The 19105-nt window shown below is 50.2% G+C and overlaps 1 protein-coding gene and 1 non-coding gene across 2 annotated transcripts; both read right to left on the bottom strand.

Annotated features, from left to right (window-relative positions):
• Positions 1 to 12287: 12287 nt before the first annotated feature.
• RPS7 (ribosomal protein S7) lies at positions 12288 to 17987 on the bottom strand. The gene is made up of 7 exons (XM_033124648.1): positions 17910 to 17987; positions 17625 to 17705; positions 17373 to 17444; positions 16320 to 16463; positions 15468 to 15532; positions 12934 to 13084; positions 12288 to 12399 (listed from the first exon to the last, which is right to left on the bottom strand). The coding sequence occupies exons 2-7, from the start codon at positions 17697 to 17699 to the stop codon at positions 12322 to 12324; spliced, it is 585 nt and encodes a 194-aa protein (XP_032980539.1). The 5' UTR covers positions 17700 to 17705; positions 17910 to 17987; the 3' UTR covers positions 12288 to 12321.
• LOC117033507 (small nucleolar RNA SNORA73 family) lies at positions 12479 to 12680 on the bottom strand. The gene has a single exon (XR_004424899.1). It is a non-coding gene; the product is annotated as a small nucleolar RNA SNORA73 family (small nucleolar RNA).
• Positions 17988 to 19105: the final 1118 nt, after the last annotated feature.

Here is a 19105-nt window from a genome sequence, read left to right on the forward strand (position 1 = left end):
AAACAGCTTCCTGTTTGAAACACATCAGCTGTCCTCCTGGAGCGTGGTGGACAGAGTGTGGGAACGCTCACAGCTCACGGAGGCGAGCCAGATCCCGGAGAGGCCCTTCTAACGCTTCACCCCAAACACCCCAATCCGGCCTTTTTCTATCTTTTCTGTTCTTGTCTTTTTCCTGTTTGAAAAAGTAAGCATGAGTGTTTGGGAAGTTCAGGAAAGTATAAAGAAGAGTGATAATATGGCTGACATATTTCCTGTCATTTTTTTCCACATGGGGTTTCACACTAAAGCATTAAGAATTTGTCTAGTTCTTGTCCCGACCTAACCCAAGATGAGACCCCAAACTCATGCCACTCAACCAAGTTTCATTCAAAAGCAATAATACATGCCCCCAACACATCTTTGTGGTGGGCTGGCCGGATCCAGCTTATACGATGGTGGGAGAGCTTCTTTAAGAAAAAGATACATATAAAATCATGATCACAAAAAGTTAGGCTCAAAGGTGACTGTTTACTCAGGCTGAAAAAGAAAAGTCATCACAAATTACAAATGTGAAAACCGACAAGTTCCACACACGCCATAAGATCCATGAAAAAGAACGGATTCTTTATTAAAACTGCCTGACAGCATAAATAAACTTGACAACTTAGACAAAACGGACCACTTCCTGAAAAAACACAAACTACCACGATGAGCCCACATGAAACAGAGAATGTAACGGCCCTGCAACAATTAAGAGGACTGTGATTTAAAGACTCCCCAAAGTGAAATCATCAGGCCAGATGCGTCCCACAGGAGAAGCCTACCGAACGGTGAAGAAAACCAACCCAATTCTATATACTGCTCCCAGAAATAGGAGGGGAGGGAGCGTTTACCCACTCATTGTAAGAAGTTGGTGTTACCCTGAAACCAAAACCAAAGACAGCAAAAAAAAAAAAAAAAAAAAAAAAATTACAGACCCAAAACCCTCATGGATATGGATGCAAAAATCTTTAACAAGATGTTAACAAATAGAATTCAGCAATATGTAACAATATTTATAAACTATGGCTAGATGGAGAATTTCAGGGCTGCAAGGCTGGGTCATACACAACAATCAACCAATGTAAACAATAGCAATCTAACAAAGGAAAGTCACATGACACCAATGGATGCAGAAAAAGCACTGGACAAAATCTAATACCCTTTCATGATAAAAACTCTCAGAAAAACAGGGGCAAGTTACTCAGCTTGCTTAAGAGCATCTGGTTTTTAAAAACCTGGTACAGCCACTATGGAAAACAGTAAAATTAAAAATAGAGCGATCAGCTCACCCAGCAACCCCACTGCTGGGGGTGCATCCAGAGGAAACGAAAACACCAGCTGGAAAAGACCACTGCACCCCCATGTTCAGTGCAGCACTGTTCCCGAGAGCCCAGACATGGAAACCACCTGAGTGCCCAGCGATGGAGGAATGGATAAGGAAGTGCACGCGCATGCACGCGCGCGCACACACACACACGTGAGCACACATGCACAGACTCACAGGAATATTATTCAGCCATAAAAAAAAAAAATGAGGAAATCCTACCACTTGTGACAACACGGATGGACCTTGAAGGCATTAACTCAGTCAGACAGAGGAAGACAAATATTACATGATCTCATTTATGTGTGGAATCTGAAAACAAACAAACAAAACAAAAAACTCATAGAAAAAGAGATCAGACCAGAGATGGGGGTGGGGGCGGGGACTGGGGGGAAAGTGGTGAGAAGGTTCAAACTTCCGGGTGTAAGATAACTGTGTCCTGAGGACACGTGCACAGCAGGACTACAGCTCACACTGCTGTACGATGCACAGGAAGTTTGTGAAGGGAGTAAATCCTGAGAGTTCTCTCACAAGGAGAAACGGTTTTCCTTTTTTCCTTCCTTTCCTTTTTGTTGATCTCTATGAGAAGATGGGTGTTAGCTGGACCTACGGTGGTAACCATCTCACAGTCCCCGTAGAGCAAACCATCATGCTGTACGCCTTAGACTTCCACTGTGATGTATGTCAAGTATTTCTCAGTACAACTGGACAAAAAATTCCACACAAATATGGTGCTTTGGTGAAAGACTGACTGTCCCTCCTGAGACCAGGACAATGCCAGGACACCCATTCTCACCACGTCTGCAACATGTGCTGAAGGACCGGCCAGTGCAAACGCCATGGGAGGGAAACAAAAGGCACGTAGATCAGATGGAGAAAAACAAGAGTCTCTTGTTACAGATGACTGCTGCTTAGCAAGTCCCAAGGAGTCCACACAAAGCGCCAAGAACCGTTAGGTGGAGTCAACCATATCTCTGTAAACGACCAGTGAACACGCAGACACTGAAACTAAACTCAGTATCATTTACAATCACTCAAAACAGTGACACACACTTCGGTGTAAATCCAACAAAACATGTACAGGACGTACGTGCCGAAACAACATGCTAATGAGAGAAATCACAGGGGAGCTAAGTACGTCGAGAGCCGTGTCGGGGTCGTGGGTTGAGAGGCTCAATGCAGTAAGATGTCGGTTCCCCCACATGGTCTCCAGCTTAACACAGTTCCCGTGAAGAAACCAGCAGGAGTCTTGGCAGACACAGGCAAGATTCCTCTAAACCTTGCATAAAAAGACGGAACCAGAAGAGCTAGAACAACTTTGAAAAAGTAGGAGGAATCAGTCTACCCAATTTCAAGACTTACTATACAATGGGACAGAACAGAGACCCCACAAATACGTCCAACTTATTTTTTAAAGGTGTGTGGGGGTGACGAGGGTAAAATACACCTAACACAAAATTTGCCCTATTAATCGTGAAGAGCACAGTTCAAACACATTTTCACGTTGTTGTGCAACCATCGCCACCATCCAACTCCATGATTCTTTTCATCTTGTAAAATTGAACCTCTGTCCCATTAAACAATGACTCCCCGGTAACCACCATTCAACTTTCTGTCTATGATTTTGACTATTCTAAGTTTATCTCATGTAGGTGGAATCACACAGGATTTGTCCTTCTGTGACTGGCTTATTTCACTCAGCACAATGTCCTCAAGGTTTATCCGAGCTGTAGCGTGTGTCAGAATCTCCCTCTTTTTTGTTTAGGTGGAACCATATTCCATCGTTTGTATAGACCACATTTTGTTTGTCCGTTCCTCCATCAGTGGGCACTTGGGTTGCTCCCACCTTTTAGCTACTGTGAACACCGCTGCTGTGAACCAGCGCACAAGCATCTCTGCCAGGGCCTGCTGGCCATTCTTTCGAGCACTTGCCCAGAAGTGGGGCGGCTGGATCAGATGGCTATTCTACTTTAAATATTTGAGGACCCGCCAGACGGTTTGCCATGGTGGTCACAGCACTGCACATCCCCACCAGCAGCTCATAGGGTTCCCGTGTCTCCACATCCTCACCAAGCTTGTTCTTTTCTGGTGTTTGATAGTGGCCGTTTTTATTTTCCCCTTCTTCCTCCTCCTCCCACCCCACTCCAGTTCAAGCCCTTGTTTCTCAGTCTAGTTGTGTAGGACACAGCTCCCTGGCCCACGCTGGTGTTATGAGCCTTGTGCTGCCCCCCGGCTGAGGCAGTCGGTTGCCAGTCGTCGGTCGGCAGCTCACAGCAGCTCAGGGCAGCTCTCGCTGGCTGCCGGCCACTCATGCTGGCCGCCGGCTGCTCCTGGCAGCACGCAGCAGCCCATGGCAGCTCACGCCAACCTCCGGTTGCTCACGGCAGCCCAGCTGCAGGGAGAGCCATTGTTCACAATCTTAGCTGTAGAGGGCGCACCCCCTGGCCCATGTGGGAATCGAACCAGAGACCTGGGCGTTAGGAGCACGGCGCTCCAACCACCTGAACCACCGGGCCAGCCCGATAGTGGCCATTTTTTGATAGTAAAATGTGTGAGGTGGCATCTCATTACAGTTTCAATTTGCATTTTCCTAATATCAGTGCATCTTGTCATGTGCTTACTGGCCTGCACCCAACTGATTTTTTTTTTTTAACTTTTTAAATTTATTTTAAGTGTGTTTTTCTAGGACCCATCAGTTCCAAGTCAAGTAGTTGTTTTAGTGTGGTTGTGGAGGGCACAGCTCACACTGGCCCATGCAGGTATCGAACCGGCAAACCTGGTTTTACGAGCATCGTGCTCTAACCAACTGAGCTAAGTGCCCTCCCCTACAACTGAGTTTTCACAAAATGCAAAAGCAACTCAGTGGAAGGAAGATGGTGTTTTCAATAAATGTGCCACAGCTGTCAGACATCCAGAGGCAGCATGATGAGCTCAATCTAAGTCTCAACCTCACACAAATATTAACTCAAAACATCACAGCCTTAAATGTAAAATTATAAAACTTTCAGGAAAAAAACAGCAGAAAAATCACCAGGATCTCGGACTAGGCAAACAGTTCTTAGATATAACACCAAAAGCAAGATTCACAAAAGCAAAAATTCATAAACTGGACTTCATCAAAAGTAAAATCTCTTGCTCTGAAAACCCTACTAATATGCAAAAACAAGCTACGGGAAGGGGGAAAAGCATTTACAAACCACATATCTGCCAAAGGTCTTTTATCTAAAATACAGACAGAACTCCCAAAACTCAACAGTAAAATGAACATATCAGTTAGAAAATGGGCAAAAACATGAAGAGACATTTCGGCCAAGAGGACGTACACTGGCCAACAAGCACGTGAAAGGACATGCCAAGGACACGCACAGTGAAGCCACAAGGCCACCACAGGCCCAGGAGGATGGCTGAAATCAAAGCAGCGACAACACCAGAGCTGGTGAGGATGATGAGAGCATGCTGGCGGGAATGGAAACCGCTACAGCACTCTGGGAAACTGGTTCTTAAAAAACTAAACACCCAAGTGCCCTACGACCCAGCCAATGCGCTGCTGGGCGCTCGTTTACCCCCAGAAATGAACACTTCCGTTCACACAAAGCCTGCCTGTGCACGAATGTTTACAGCAGCTTTATTCATAATAGCCGCAAACTGAAGCCGACCCAGGGGTCTTTCCATGGGCGAATGGCTACACAAACTGGGCCATCGACGCCGAGGACCCCTACTCAGCCACCAAAGGGAACAAACTGCTGACACAGCAGCACCTGCCAAATCCCCAGGGATCTGAGTGACACGCGCCAACCCCACGAGGTCCCTCCCTGTATGACTCCATTTATAGAAGGGCACTCAAAGGACAAAACTACAAAACCACGACAGACTAGTGGTGCCCGGGGTTGGGGAGAGGTGGGCGGAGGGGCGTGGGTGTGACTGGGAGAGGACAGAGGGCCCTTCGTGAGGGGCCTGGCCTGTCACGGGCATCTCAAGGGCCACAGCTGGGTGGGGCTGTCGCACTAGTGTCACGAGACCCCCACAGGGGCACAGAGGTCTCCGTGCTGATTTCACAACTGCCAGTGAGTCCACAACGGTCTCAAAAGGCTTAAGTTTTAAAAAGCTGCCTGACAGCCCCTTACATTTCAATTGTTCTGTTATTTAGCTGCATAGTCTTTTTTTTTAAGGAGGGTGCCGCTCACAGTGGCCCACGCAGGGATGGAACCAGCAACTTTGGTGTTATCAGCACCGCGCTCTAACCAATTGATCTAACCGGCCACCCCATGGCTGCATATTCTTTATTGCCCGCTCCCAAGGAAATAATTGTCTCTACAAAGAATAGGAAATAACTCAGTATCTTCCCTAGCAGGGTGATTTGCATTTTTTATTATTTAGTGGCTTTAAAAATGTTTATTTCAGCTCCATAAGCCATGATGGGTTAAGTGCTACACATTTTTAGGACAGCAGTCAAATTTGGAAGACCCTCTACCAGATTGCTTTCAGAGCTGCGGTGCTCGATTCCAGGCAATTCAAGTTGGTTTCTGTCGTGCACTCATCACACTCTTTACACTGACCACACAATTGTCCAGTCTGTAACTGATGACCCCGTACTGCAAACCACTACGCAACTTAACCCCAAAATAATTCAGCCCCACTCCACTTCAGCCTTGCCGCCCTCCCCCCACTCAGGGGACAGTGGCAGTGTTGGGAGACATGCTTGGTTTCCCATTGCAAGGGGCAGAGGGACTGGCTTCTGTGGGGCGGGGCAGGTGCTGCGAAACGTCCCACCGTGCACAGGACGGCCCCCACAAAGAATAACCAAGCTCCAAATGCCAAGACAGCCGAGCTGGGAGGCCCTTAGGCGATCCGAGATGCCCTGGCTCCTCCAGCACTACCCGACAGAACTGAGGCGGCACCCACTGGTGGCACCATGTCATGTAGGCACAGCCTGGGTGAAGGGAACTGGAATATTCAGCAGCCAGGAGTCGGCTGGCATCCCTCGGTCGTCACTAACTCAGTCCCCACGACCACCCTTGGGGCAAGACATTAGGGCACTTTCAGAGCCCGAGACATAAGGCCAGAGACACAGGGCCCGAGACACAGCGGGGGAGGGGGCTGCACAAGGCCACGCCTCCCTCCTCTACCCCCCTTCCCTGCCTCACACCCAGACGGGTACTGCCTTTTGTTCCCAGGGCCTGAAATGTTAAGGGTTCTTTTTTTAAGGGCCAATAGCCTGAGAATTACTCGTTACAAAACTAAGTGATACTATTATACTAATTTGCTGATTTCAGTAGATTGTAAATTTGAACCAATTTTAAGAGTCTAAGTCACATTTACCCGGGCCTTGCAAATAAGTACCAAACAGTCATCAGAAATCACCAGCTATTTCTCCTTCTAGGCCTATCTTCCTTTCTTCCCTTTTTCTCTCCTTTCCTGCAGCTTCTGAAAGCACTGAAACCATGGCCTTTTCCCTCATGAACTCTGACCCTCTCGAGGGCCTGGCCACTTCCAGGGGTCCCTGAGAATCTGGCACGCCTCCCAGGGACTATTTACATTTCTGAGATAAGGGAGAAATCTGGATCCCAGGGCCACCCCAAACCCGTGTGTCTCTGGCTGGGAATGTGCAGTGAGCTCACACAGCCCTGCGGCCGTATCGCTGGGACACTTTGCCCATGAGGCCGTTCACCACGGCCATCCCCTCCCTCCACGGGCCTGACGGCCTCATTTCTCCCGAGCGCCTGAAACTCAGAGCAATGCCAGACCTCCGTCCCCAACTGTGTGCACTGACCTGGCCCGGCCTCGCCAAGCACACGCGGTCAGCCTGGTCACTTGTGGACAGAGCCCAGGTGGTCCCGTCGCGGCCAAAGCCCTGAGAATCCAGGGACACAGCGCCCAGCCTGAGGAGAGCCAGCTCTGGCTTTACACCTGGTTCTATACCCAATTCATCAGCAGGACACACATTGGAACATCATCAGAGAGATGATGACATGCTGAAAAACGTGCAGTCATGTCACTTCTGGGAACACAGGTCAATGGGCCCTGACCCGGGACGTGCTGATTCATTAGGTGGGTAGTGGGACCCAAGCGTCATCATGTCTAACAAGTCCCCAGGCGACGCTGCCGCTGGCTCGGGGACCACACTCAGGGTCCCCTTAAGGCCTGAGTCACACAGTGGACAGTGCCCAGAGCCTGAGGCCTGGCACACTCACACATTACATGGCAGCCACTGTCGGCATTCTAACTTCTCCTCCCACCCCGTGCTGCTCAAATCCCACCGCGTTTGCCCCACGAGCCTGCACATTCCTGCTCCAGCACAGAAACTGAAGTCAACAAATTCACTGACGAAGGGAAAGACCCGCTGGATGTGGTGCCGTCCCCGTCAGCAGCCACTTGGGAGCAGGGAGGGACAACGCAGAGCCACAGATCACAGCCGTCAACAGGCCCAAGGTGGGAAAATCAGATGAAGACAAAAAGCAAGGGCAGCTGGAGAAGCTGCTAACACCACAGGAGGGATGCGGGGGTGGGGTCCTCAGGCTCTTCATACCCTCCCCCCCGCCCCAAGCATCTCCCAAGCCTGTGCACCACGTAGGGGTCACCTGGGTCACCGTGTCAGACGTGGAGCCAGCACGCCGCAGAGAAGCCACTACAGGGATACGGCTCCTGAAGGCGCGCCTTAGAATCCGAACTCGTGAGGCCTTGTTTCCTAATTACCACCGTGTGTCTCTCGCCTGCTGGGGGGAGGACCTTCTCAGGTCACTTCCGCCCCGTCCAAGGCTCTGGCGTGCAGTGGCCCCCGACACAGCTCTGCGCACCCTAACGTACCTGAAGCACACCGTCGTCTTCTTGAGGTACTGTTGACTGCCCGTGAAGACCAGTTGGACGCAGAGCAGGAGGCTGTGACGTCACGGCCCTAATCACACCAAACTCACCAATAAACCCTGATAAGCAGTAAAAACCTGGAGCTAAGGCCGGGATGTTTCAGCTGAAAGGTTTTACCAACAGAGACATCACACACAGCAGCCTCACCTCTGGGCTCCCCTCACAGGTCCTTGATCTAAGACCCTCGGCTGGCAGCACAGGGCCTCGTGAGCACCTCACAGAGCCGTCCAACTTTGAAGCTTCTCATGCAATGTCTTCACTCAGTGCCGAGGGCTCCGAGCCCAGGGAAGGGACAAGGCTTCAGGAAAACCATGGGCTTGAAATGGAAAAGCCACCAATCGGAAAGATGAATACAGCTGACAATGTCCTCCTGTGTCCCTTTCATCGAGGTGAGAGCTGCAAGCTTGGCTCTTCGTCACCTAGTTTTCCTGTATCTTTGAGATAATTCTCAGGCATTACCAATCAATATTCATCATAGGTTCCACTCAGACTCACTCCTTTCAAAATCCTACAACCAGTTCGGTTTTCCAGGACAAGAGAGCTCATACACTCATTCAACAAGCAAGTGCTCAGTTTTTACCAAGGGCCGGGCTCTTCCAGGCACACAAACCTGGGCAGATGCCACCCAGCAGTCTGTGTCGACTGACTCTTTATTACTTAAGGCCAGTGACTTGCAGAATTAGCGGGACTGTTAGACTCAATTAGTCCAGGCTAACCCTTCATCTCCTAAATGAGAAACTGAGGTGCAATGAGGCCGCTCCCCTAAGGCCACCACACCATGCAGGGTGACACCCACACACACACAGGTCAACTTCCCCGACCAGGTGAGGCACAGACCCTGACCACAGAGGGTCACTGCCATGCAGGGTGGCCTGTGGGGTCCCTGGTCCCACTCCCCACATAAGAACACAGGACATGAGGAGGCCAAAAAGGAACACCCACGGAGCCACAGGTAGGGGAGTCATACCACTATATTCTTGCTGGTGGCTGAGTTGGAGACACAGGAGGCAGGAGTCACAGAATCTGCAATCCACACTCCGCAACCGCTGTCCTAACTGCAATCTGCGCTTGTCAGCCCCCATCTTCCTGCTAGCCCCCATTTGCTGCTAGCGTAGCCACAGCAGTTATATTAGTGCCCAATGGATCACTGGTTACAGCTGACGGCCAACTAGCCACAGCTGATGGCCATACAATCACAGTTGATGGCCATTTACTAGCCGAGCCAGCACTTTTCCATGTGAGGCCGAGCCTGGAAACTGTGCTCCTGGCTCTGTCCCCACAGTCACCCGTGCCGGGGGTTCACTTTTAAGACCCTCACTGGAACATCTTAGGTACTCGGGGCTTGCAAAATGCCAAACACAACCAGGAATAAAATTAGCAGAACTCCACGTATGGGGCATGCAGGGTTCTGTTAAGGGGTGGAAACTGAGTCGTCCATTCCCCAGGGGACAGTTAGGCTGTTTTAGGCACAGACAATGCGCTCAGGGAAATAAATGCAGCCTCAATTTCAATGTTCTCACACAGCACAGACCTAACTTGATCTGTATACAATCTTGAGCACAAATGGGAACGCCCAAGAGGCATTCAGACTTGACTTCGTTATGACGTCATCATGGCCGCTCCTGCTAACTACAGTGGGAACGTCAGCAGCTTCTCTGGGAGCTACGGGCAGCGCACCCAGGACCACCTTGGGGAACTGAAATGAAATGTCTTCTCATTCGACTGGTCACGCTGCATTGTGAGAAACGTTTATAAACACCAAGTCTAACCCACGTTAGACATCTAACGTGACGCACGTCACCATGACCTGCTCCTTCGGAACTTCGGCTCTGGCCCTCTCCCAGCTCTAACCTTTCAAAACTATTCTACATGTTTTTCTTGACAGCACGTTTAACGAGGAAAATAGTGGGGACAGCGTTCAGCACACCGGTCCCCAAGCTGTCGCGGTGCAGCCCACCCATCAGGTAAAACTGCGCCCGCCCAATACGCACATGCTTAATGTGTAACAGAATGCTCCACAGTACTGAGTATGTATCTGGTTATACACACAAATTTTAAATGGATAGAAATAGTAATGGTACATACACCTTTTTGTTCACCAAAATACTTTTAGTGAAAGCAATGTGATGGACTCAATTTTTACAATCTGTGTAATAGTTTTGACATCGCAATTTAAAAATTGGTTTAGTTTGATACTGGAGTTTAATAATTATCACAGCTTATAGATTCCTAACAATGTCATCTAGAATTTGCTTCAAAAATCACCAGCAAACGGGTGTAGGAATACATGAACCAAGCTGAGTAATTATGACTGCCTGAAGCTGGTGACAGGTACGTTACACTACGGTTATACTTTTGCACACGATAGGAAATTAACACTGTTACAGAAGTTTTAGAAGACCCTCAAGATAGATGCAAATGGGAGCATATCATTGGTTATGCTTCCTATTCAGCAATTGTGCAAATACCTTGGTTGAAAAATAACCAAAATTTTCCACCTTTCCTGGTACTTTTTTTTTTATTATTGCCAAGGCACTGCATAAATTTCTAACAAATGAATTCAAGATCAGTTGAAACTCCTGGGTTTTAAGTGGGTTAGAATATTCTATTCCCAAGTTCTTACAGCAGCAGGTACCTGACTTGTACTGACATGAACACGTTTCCCAGTGTTCAGTACAAACTAGCTTCGAAAACAATGGTTTCCTCCCGTAAAAACATTTCTTGGAGACAGTTTTTGTTTTGTTTTAATGCCTAATGTCTACTAGGCATACTACTGATAGCCACTTGGCATCACAGAAAAATCAACCAATTCAGAACAGTTTAAAAAAACGCCTAACAGCCTAGAGTGGCTTGTAAATCCTGCTTCCCATAGACGAAGCAGTGAACCTGGGAATAAAGCGAGTTTCATAGGAATCACTCCCCAGCTTCCTCAGATCCAACCACTTACTAGAACCCATAAAACCCCTAAGTGGGTTCTTGCAACTGCAGCCCTTTATAATCAGCTGAAAAACCAAGCCTGAATCGGCCCTCCTCCCTTCCCCTTCTGGAATGAAAGCGGAGTTCCGTCTCCTTCCCTCCAGCTGACCCCATGCCCCGTGGGAGGCTGCTCCAGACCCCACCGCACAGGTGACGCCCAGGTGACCGGGCCTGGCCAGCCCAGTAGTGACGCTCACACTGCAACGCCCTGGCACTCATTAGCCATTTCTCAGATGGAGCAATCCTTAAGAGCCACTCGGCACCAACAGAAGTGATGCCTTCAGCACCACTCCAACCACCCAGGCGACGTGGGACAGCCGTGTCTCCAGCTGTCATCACACCCACTGCCTTCATTTTAGGAGAAAAACTACGGAATTGAGTAGCTTATCTGCTCCAAGTTAACATGCCACTTAAGATGACATTAAAATCTATTTACTCAGACTCTGAACACTTGACTTTTCAAAGACAATTTAAGACGTAACATGAATTTACAGTATGAAATTTGATTCTGGGGGAAGCGAAAGGTGAGTAGTTTAATGGGTACGGTTTCAGGACTCGATTTCAAGTTCTAGACATGTTTCACAACATCGTAAATATACTTAAGGCTACTGAACTGTACACTTAAAAATGCTTATGATAAATTGTTTTTATCAATAAAACAAATTAATGAATAAAATACCTTCTCATCGGATTTTGCTCTTGGAAAAAATTGTCTCGATCTGTCATTTTTAAGGAACCATTTCTGGCCTGTTTTAGTTGTTGCTGACACCTGTCCTTTCTCTTAAGCGGAATTATTTTAAGCACGACTTCAAGTTACAGTGCTGCAGGGGGCTGGGCTGAAGGCGCGTTACTTGCATCCTCCCCATCTCTGGTGCCTGATTCCAGGCTGAGCCATTCCTGACGGGGCCATCGGCACTTCTGGGAACACCATCTGACACACCTGTTACCACATCACAGCATCCAAGCACGTCCCTCGCGCGCCTCCGACTTCCTGGCACAAACTACAGACACCTGTTCCCACTCTCCCATCTTGTGCAGGAAGCTCCTGATAACGGAGACAGTTGTGCATCTGCGTCTCCATGATTGTGAAAAACATGCCTCAACAGAATATTGTGAATGTTTTATTTAGTCATTTTTGTTTACAACTGAAATTCTGGGAATTCAAAATTAACATCCTTGCCCGTGAGCTTCTTATAGACACCAGAAAAGGTTTCAACCTACAAGAAAAGAAATAATTCATCACTAAACTTTTTAAATGCACACAATCGTCTGAAAGCCTAACGATTCTGTGAAATTGTGCCTGCCCTGTATGGTTTTCTCCTCAGCAACCAGGTAATGAGACGACAAGAACATACGGGACGTGCCCTCCAATCCTAAGACCGGGGACAAGCTCATCGCCAGTGCCGTGGGATTGATTCTACATCACACACCCACGTGCTGTGCTCCTCTGGGCCACGCGGACAGAGCCCCGGGGAACCCCAGGGGTCGTCCACACTGGTTACCTGACTGGGCATGAAGGAAAGTGACAATTCTCCCCAGATTCTACCATCACCCCTTCTGCCCCCAGAGGATCCACAGCTTTCCCAGTCGGTCAGACCATGGCATTACTCTACTCCCCATTCCCTAACAACTTAATACCCACCCCCCCCCCCGAGTAAAACGCGACACACGACCTACAGGGAAGTGGGCCGAAGCACAGCGAGAGCCGCTGGCCGTGGGTGGTCCCAGGACGCAGCCCCTGCCCCCGTTACCTTGTGCTCCACGTTGTTCTGCTGGGCTTTGTCCAGGTGGACCTTTATGAGCCGGCTGCCGTCCAGTTTCACGCGGATTCTCTTGCCCACGATCTCACTCGGGAAAACCAAGTCCTCCAGGATAGCATCGTGCACGGCGGTCAGAGTGCGGCTTAAAGGACACAGTAATGAGAGTGAGACACCCAAGAGCAAGGCCTGCCCCCCAGGGAGCCCGAGGCACCTTTTGACGTCAAAACCAACACCTGCAAATCCCAGGCTCCTGAAACCAAGTTAACACCAGCTTCCAAAGAGGCCACTTCCATTTAACACAGCGCACCAGAGCTGTTGCAACAAACACCCTGATTTACTTCAAAAGCTGAGTGGATGTTGAATGTGACACCTTACAAACGAAGCACTCGCCAATCCACCATGAGGGAGCACGTCCAGGCGAGAGGAGAGGAGACGAGTACACTTTTACTGCCACACCTAGCTCTAGGGTTTGCACTTGTGTGATTTCCCCTTGACTAGCCTCGCTCATCTCCAAAACCTCCCCTTCAGTCCTGTCAAATCCGTCTAAAACGCCAGTGTGATCACATCACTTACCGACTAAAGAGCTCTCCTTGGCCTCCAAAATACCGTGACTCGTCATTCTCCATGATCACCCCCGAGACTGCTCTGGCAGCAGCTTTAGGAGGGGCCCCTAGGAGTGTCCCCCTCTCAGCCCAGCACACACTTCCAACAGAACCTTGCCACCTCTGGAACCTCATGTTCACAGCCTGGCTGCCTGACAAGGTTCAATGAAGTCCAAACTTTTAGGGACCTGCTGTGCCACGAGGTGACGGGAATGAGAGTGAAGGCAGCTCCTATTTTCAATGTTTACAGTTACCTTGGTTGTGGGCTCTGTCCAGGTCCGCCTCGCCTCTCGGTAAAGCAGACCCTGTACTCACTTGCATTTCCTATCTGGCAGTTCCCATACCCACAACCAACCTTTCTAGTGCCTCCACTAAGGTCTTGCTGTTCTAAGGCCACACAGCAACTGGAGGGAAACGCACTTCCCAGAGCCTTCGTCACCTTCCAGAAAGCAAGCGAGGCGGACGGTCCCCGTGATCACTGCGACCCAATCACTAAGCATACCCTGCCTTCTTACAGCAGTAGGAAGGCACACAGCTGTGGAAAGCTCAGCCCTTCGTCTGTGAGAGGAAAGAGAAAATACACCTGAAGGCAGGAAAGCAGACTGCTGCCAAGTGGCAGAACCAGAGCTGCCTACCGCCCAGATCTCAGTGAGGGCGAAGGAGGCTTCCGGTCCCTGGGAACACAGCAGGTCATCACCTGAGAAAACGTGGGAAGAGGGATGAAGGCTGTCGCTCGGAGCGTCAGTCCCTTAGTTGGGGGCAAAGAGTCTATCTTTATACTCAAGTACAACCCAGAATAGCTGGGTTCTCAGAACTGAGATCACAAACCGCTTTGTAAGTATCCTGATTAACAAACCAAATACTGATTATCTCCTCTATTCGATCTCTGGCAGACTCCCTACAACACACACAAAAATCCCTGAATTCTCACGCTGCGCCAACTGCCACACAGCAATGGTGCTGGACATTCACGTCCCAGAGCCTGCTCCGGCCTTTCCCCCATCTTCTCCTTCCTCCCCACCACACGTCAAGCCACAACACCTGCCCACAACGCCAGAGGCCCGGGGGGCCCGTCGGTTTTCTACGGGTTTCAGAAACAACCGAGTTTTCTTAAAATCCCAGCGTTACTGTCACCAGCAGCAATGAACAAGCTCTGAGCCTGGGTCCGTTTCCCCATCCTTTAAGGAGGAAACACAAATGACACCCTTTTTCAGGCTGTCCCCTATCTGGCACTTAGAGATGCTGCAACAATGTCGCCTGTCTGGCAGGCAGGCAGAGGGACACTGCAACAATGTTTCTCCACTGGTCCCTTGGGCGGGGTCTGCAGGAACCCAGTAACCCAAGCCTGGGAAACCAAGCAAAGCCAGGCCCTGAGAAGGCAGGTCTGGATGAAGCAGCCCGCAGCCGTCAGTGTTTGAGTCGGCGTCAGACAACCTGGGGGTCAGTCAAGTTCATGAACACAGCCCATCAGCATCCACTACTGCAACGACTTTCAACCTGTGATGCCAGCAACAAAAAACCCTAACTTTTCAGCCTTAAATCACAGCGAAAAGCAAAAGCGAAGATGACACACTCCGCCCACCTCTGCTCCATGCGGTCTACACGAAACAGGATTCCTTCTCACGCTTCCTCTCTTTTGCCAAAGAACTGGAGGAAATGGTCTCTACCTTTTGTGATGGCAGGAAACAATTATACCACCTATGAGTACCTGTAAACCTTACCTCCAGAAGTAATTTCAAAGCTTTTACAGATACTTATAGAAGAAACCAAAGTAACTCAATAAAAATTCCCACGCGAATGGCTTTCCCAAACTGCCAATATTTCACTTTTAGAAACCAACTGCAACTCTCACTATAAAGCACCCATGCAAATCAAGAGTTAGTAAGAGTGGAACACGTTTGTTGATGCCGATAAAACACTTACCTCCTGGGACGCTTTTGCTTATTTTTCGTACGGCTTTTTCGAGTTGGCTTAGGCAGAATTCTCCTCTGTAAGGTAAAAATCATCATGCAACGACAGAAAGAACCTTAAGATGGCAGAAAATTAAGAATTGTCAAACTGCTTTCAGAGCAAATCCCAAGTTTGAGAACGCCAAACGCCTTGGCCAAGTAGCTGAGGGACCCTATGACGCAGTCCTTGCTGACTTGTCAGTACTCATCCAGAACTGCTTGTGTTCAAATGGTTCTGGAAAAAAATCGGCTGCTTCATGATTTGAGTGCTCATCCAAATAGTACACACCTCCCCACACGTTACAGACCCCTCTAGGTACTAACATGCCTTTAATTCCCTTAATTATCCTTTGAGTCTGTTCCTTTTAATTCTTTGTCAGTCGGGAAATTAATCCCCACACACTTGTGTTTGCACCAAGGCCAGATCCGCATCTGAACTTCGAAATAAAAATGCTCCTTTGCCCACGATCTATTCCTTAGCATCTCCTCGTCCTAAAGTCTCCACCTGACTCACCTGAGCAGTATGAGCCTCAGGCAGGTAATTCTGTCAGGCGGAAAAGTCACGGCTGGGACCAGCCACGCGTCTCAGCGGGATCAGCCCGTTCAGCCACCCAATACATGTGTGACATTGTAAACACGGAAAGCCATTTTAATATCAATAGCAAAAGTGTACTTTCCCTCTTTAACCCATTGCAAGCACAATTTTCCCAGCATTCGACCACCTAAAATGTATTCACAAAAGGGTTCTTTTAATTATTCTAACTACCAACGAAGTCTAAACACAAATGTTTTTAACAAAAAAAATATTCCTCAGCTCGACGGATACCTGAGCGATGAAGACCACGTGCTTCCCACTGAACTTTTTCTCCAATTCACGTACTAGCCGCACTTGGATTTTCTGGAAGGATTTCAGTTGAGGAACAGGAACAAAGATTATAATAGCTTTCCGACCACCACCAACTTCAATTTCCTAAAGAAAAAAAAAAATCCCCCCTATTTAAGTTTATAACCTCCATTCTTCGGATGCAAGTCCATACAGCATTAAGCAGCTAACACTGAACGCGACCGCTGTCACACACTATTACGCCTCAGGCAGAGCTCCTCTATGAAGCCACTTCCCAGCTGTTTCATGACCACCTACAACTCCCATCAGTCGTCCTCACGCCTCACAAATGACACAAAACGGCCTGTGGAGGTGCTGATAACCGGGTATGCACGGGTACCGGTCTACTGCAGGGGGTAAACTTAAACTGTCTGCACCCAGAAATGAGGCTGGTTGTTCTCTGCACCGGCCTCTTCAAACCCCAAAGGCACTGTAGCTTCTAAGTTAAAAACACGAATTCAGAAAAATTAACTTCCAATAACCTGTACACTAAGCAGACATACAACTGCTTTGCAAGTAGAAAGTAACGTTGCAGTCCAACGAGAAGCAAAGGAGTCCACCGTGGGGCGTCATAGGATGCACTCCGTTTAATGCAAATATGTTGCAAGCCAATGGTAAGTGCAGCCTCAGTATTCGTTTCTCTGTCCGCAGCTTACCCCGGGAACACGTGGGATACAGAGGCCTCGGGCGGGGCTGGAAGCCAGGCGGGCCACGCACCGACCCCCCTGCCCCCCCGCCCGACGCCCGGGGCTGCCCCTTCCGCCCCCACAGCGGGCGTCAGCTCCAGGCCCAGCCACCTGAAGTCTCCGCCATGGGGCTCCCCGGGCTACGCTTACACCTCGAAAGTGGGCCCCGCGCCCACTCCACGTCCCGGCCCCGGGCAGGCTGTCCCCGGCAACAGCGCAGCGCAGGCGCCTCTGACGTTTGTCCCGGGGACGGCGAGCGGCGTGGAGCGCGCGCCGCAGACGTCCCACGGGCTCGGCGCAGCGCGCTTACCTTGGCTGCTGTTATATTCAGCTCGCGAAGCTGGGCCTTGAGGTCCGAGTTCATCTCCAGCTCCAGGAGAGCCTGCGAGGAGCAGGCGGAGACGTCAGCGCCCCGCCTGGCCTGCGGGCGAGCCCTGGCCCCGCAGCCCCCAGCGCGGCGCGCACCGCGGCCACCCCACCCCCGGCCGCACACACGTGGGGCTGCCCCCGGGGGTGTCCCCCTGCCCGGACACGCGACGGGCCCGCCCAGTCCACCTCTCACCTGGGAGATGCCGGACTCGAACTCGTCCGGCTTCTCGCCATTGGGCTTCACGATCTTCGCGCTCGAGCTGAACATGGCCTTCTGCAAGCACACAAGCCCCGGGCTGAGCGCGTCTCAGCGCCCCGGCCCCGGCCCACCCCGCACACGCCATCGGAGGGCACGGGCCGGGACATCGGCCGTATCCCCACCCGGTGAGCAGGGCCCGCCGGCCCAGGGCTGACTTCAAAACGTGTTTCCTTCAAAATTGGCAGAAAAGCCGGAGCACAGAGGAGGCCGCAAACTTACCTCGGTGAGCGCCGGCCTGGGAAGAGGGCTAAGTCTCGCGAGAGCTCCTCAAATCCCGGCGGCGGAAAGGAAGAGGCGGGTACAGCGCGAGAAACCGGAAGAACCACTGAGAAACGGTAAAAGCCTAGAGAGACCCGGGAAGAGGCTGCGGGGGACCAGTGCGTCCGTAACACCTCTCCGCCTGAGGAATCTCCTTTTCGCTGCGAAGGTTCCTGCGATTGCTCCCGACGTTTACAACGGCAGTCGGCTTTCCGGGCCCCGGTCTGGGCGGCGGGCCTGGGCCCGGAAAAGCAACTTCGGCTGCTCCCGAAGACAGGACGTTTAAAAAAGACTAACAACCGGAGGAAACGAACTTCCCCGCTAATGCAATGCAAAGAATCAGAGACTTGGATGCCATTTCTGCCTATAGAGGACCAGATGAGATGGTGTTTGTCAAAGCTCTTTGGAAACGAAGCACTTTACGAATAAATGTGCCGATTTTCGGGCCATAAACACCCATTAGCCCTGGTATGGATTACTTGGTGCGGCGACAGTTCTGAGACGTCTACAAACACCTGTCCTGGGGGCCCAAGGCACCCTCCCGCCCCCCCGCCCCCACCCCCGCCTCCAACTGGAGGGTAACTGCCCCAAGTGGTGAAGACCGAGGGGCCAGATGCAGGGCGCAGCCACGATGAGCACAGACGGAGAGATGCCTGGAGGAGTCTGGACGTGAGCTGGGCAGCTGGATTTAGTCAGGGCATGAGCTGAAAGTCAGGAGGGAATGGGGACGAGTGTAGTGAAAGACTTGAGGATGGCAAATTGCTTTGCAGTGCATCAAAAATACTCCATTCAAGGAAGCGCTTACTGGAAAAGTGCTTACCATTGGGCCATGCTGTCACTTCCAATCCATGGGTGAAGAAGGAGTCCCTGCTCGAGAGTGAAACTGAGAACATAATTCACAGATAATCTGTGATGCCTGTGTTCTGTTAATACTGCATTAGCTGCCAGTTATTAAGTAAAAGCACTGGGTCCTTGCCCTCGGGAAGATCACCGTTTGATGAAGAAGACGTCACATAAATAGTATGACTAAATAACGACATTGTCATCACATATAACAATGAGAAAAGGGGGAAGGGAGCTTGTGCTTTAAGAAGTCATGGAAGTCTTTGGAAGACAAGACATTCACCTGAGATGTGGAAGACAGGTTGGAGCTTGCC

Source organism: Rhinolophus ferrumequinum, chromosome 13 (assembly GCF_004115265.2).
Source record: "Rhinolophus ferrumequinum isolate MPI-CBG mRhiFer1 chromosome 13, mRhiFer1_v1.p, whole genome shotgun sequence".
NCBI lineage: Eukaryota > Metazoa > Chordata > Mammalia > Chiroptera > Rhinolophidae > Rhinolophus > Rhinolophus ferrumequinum.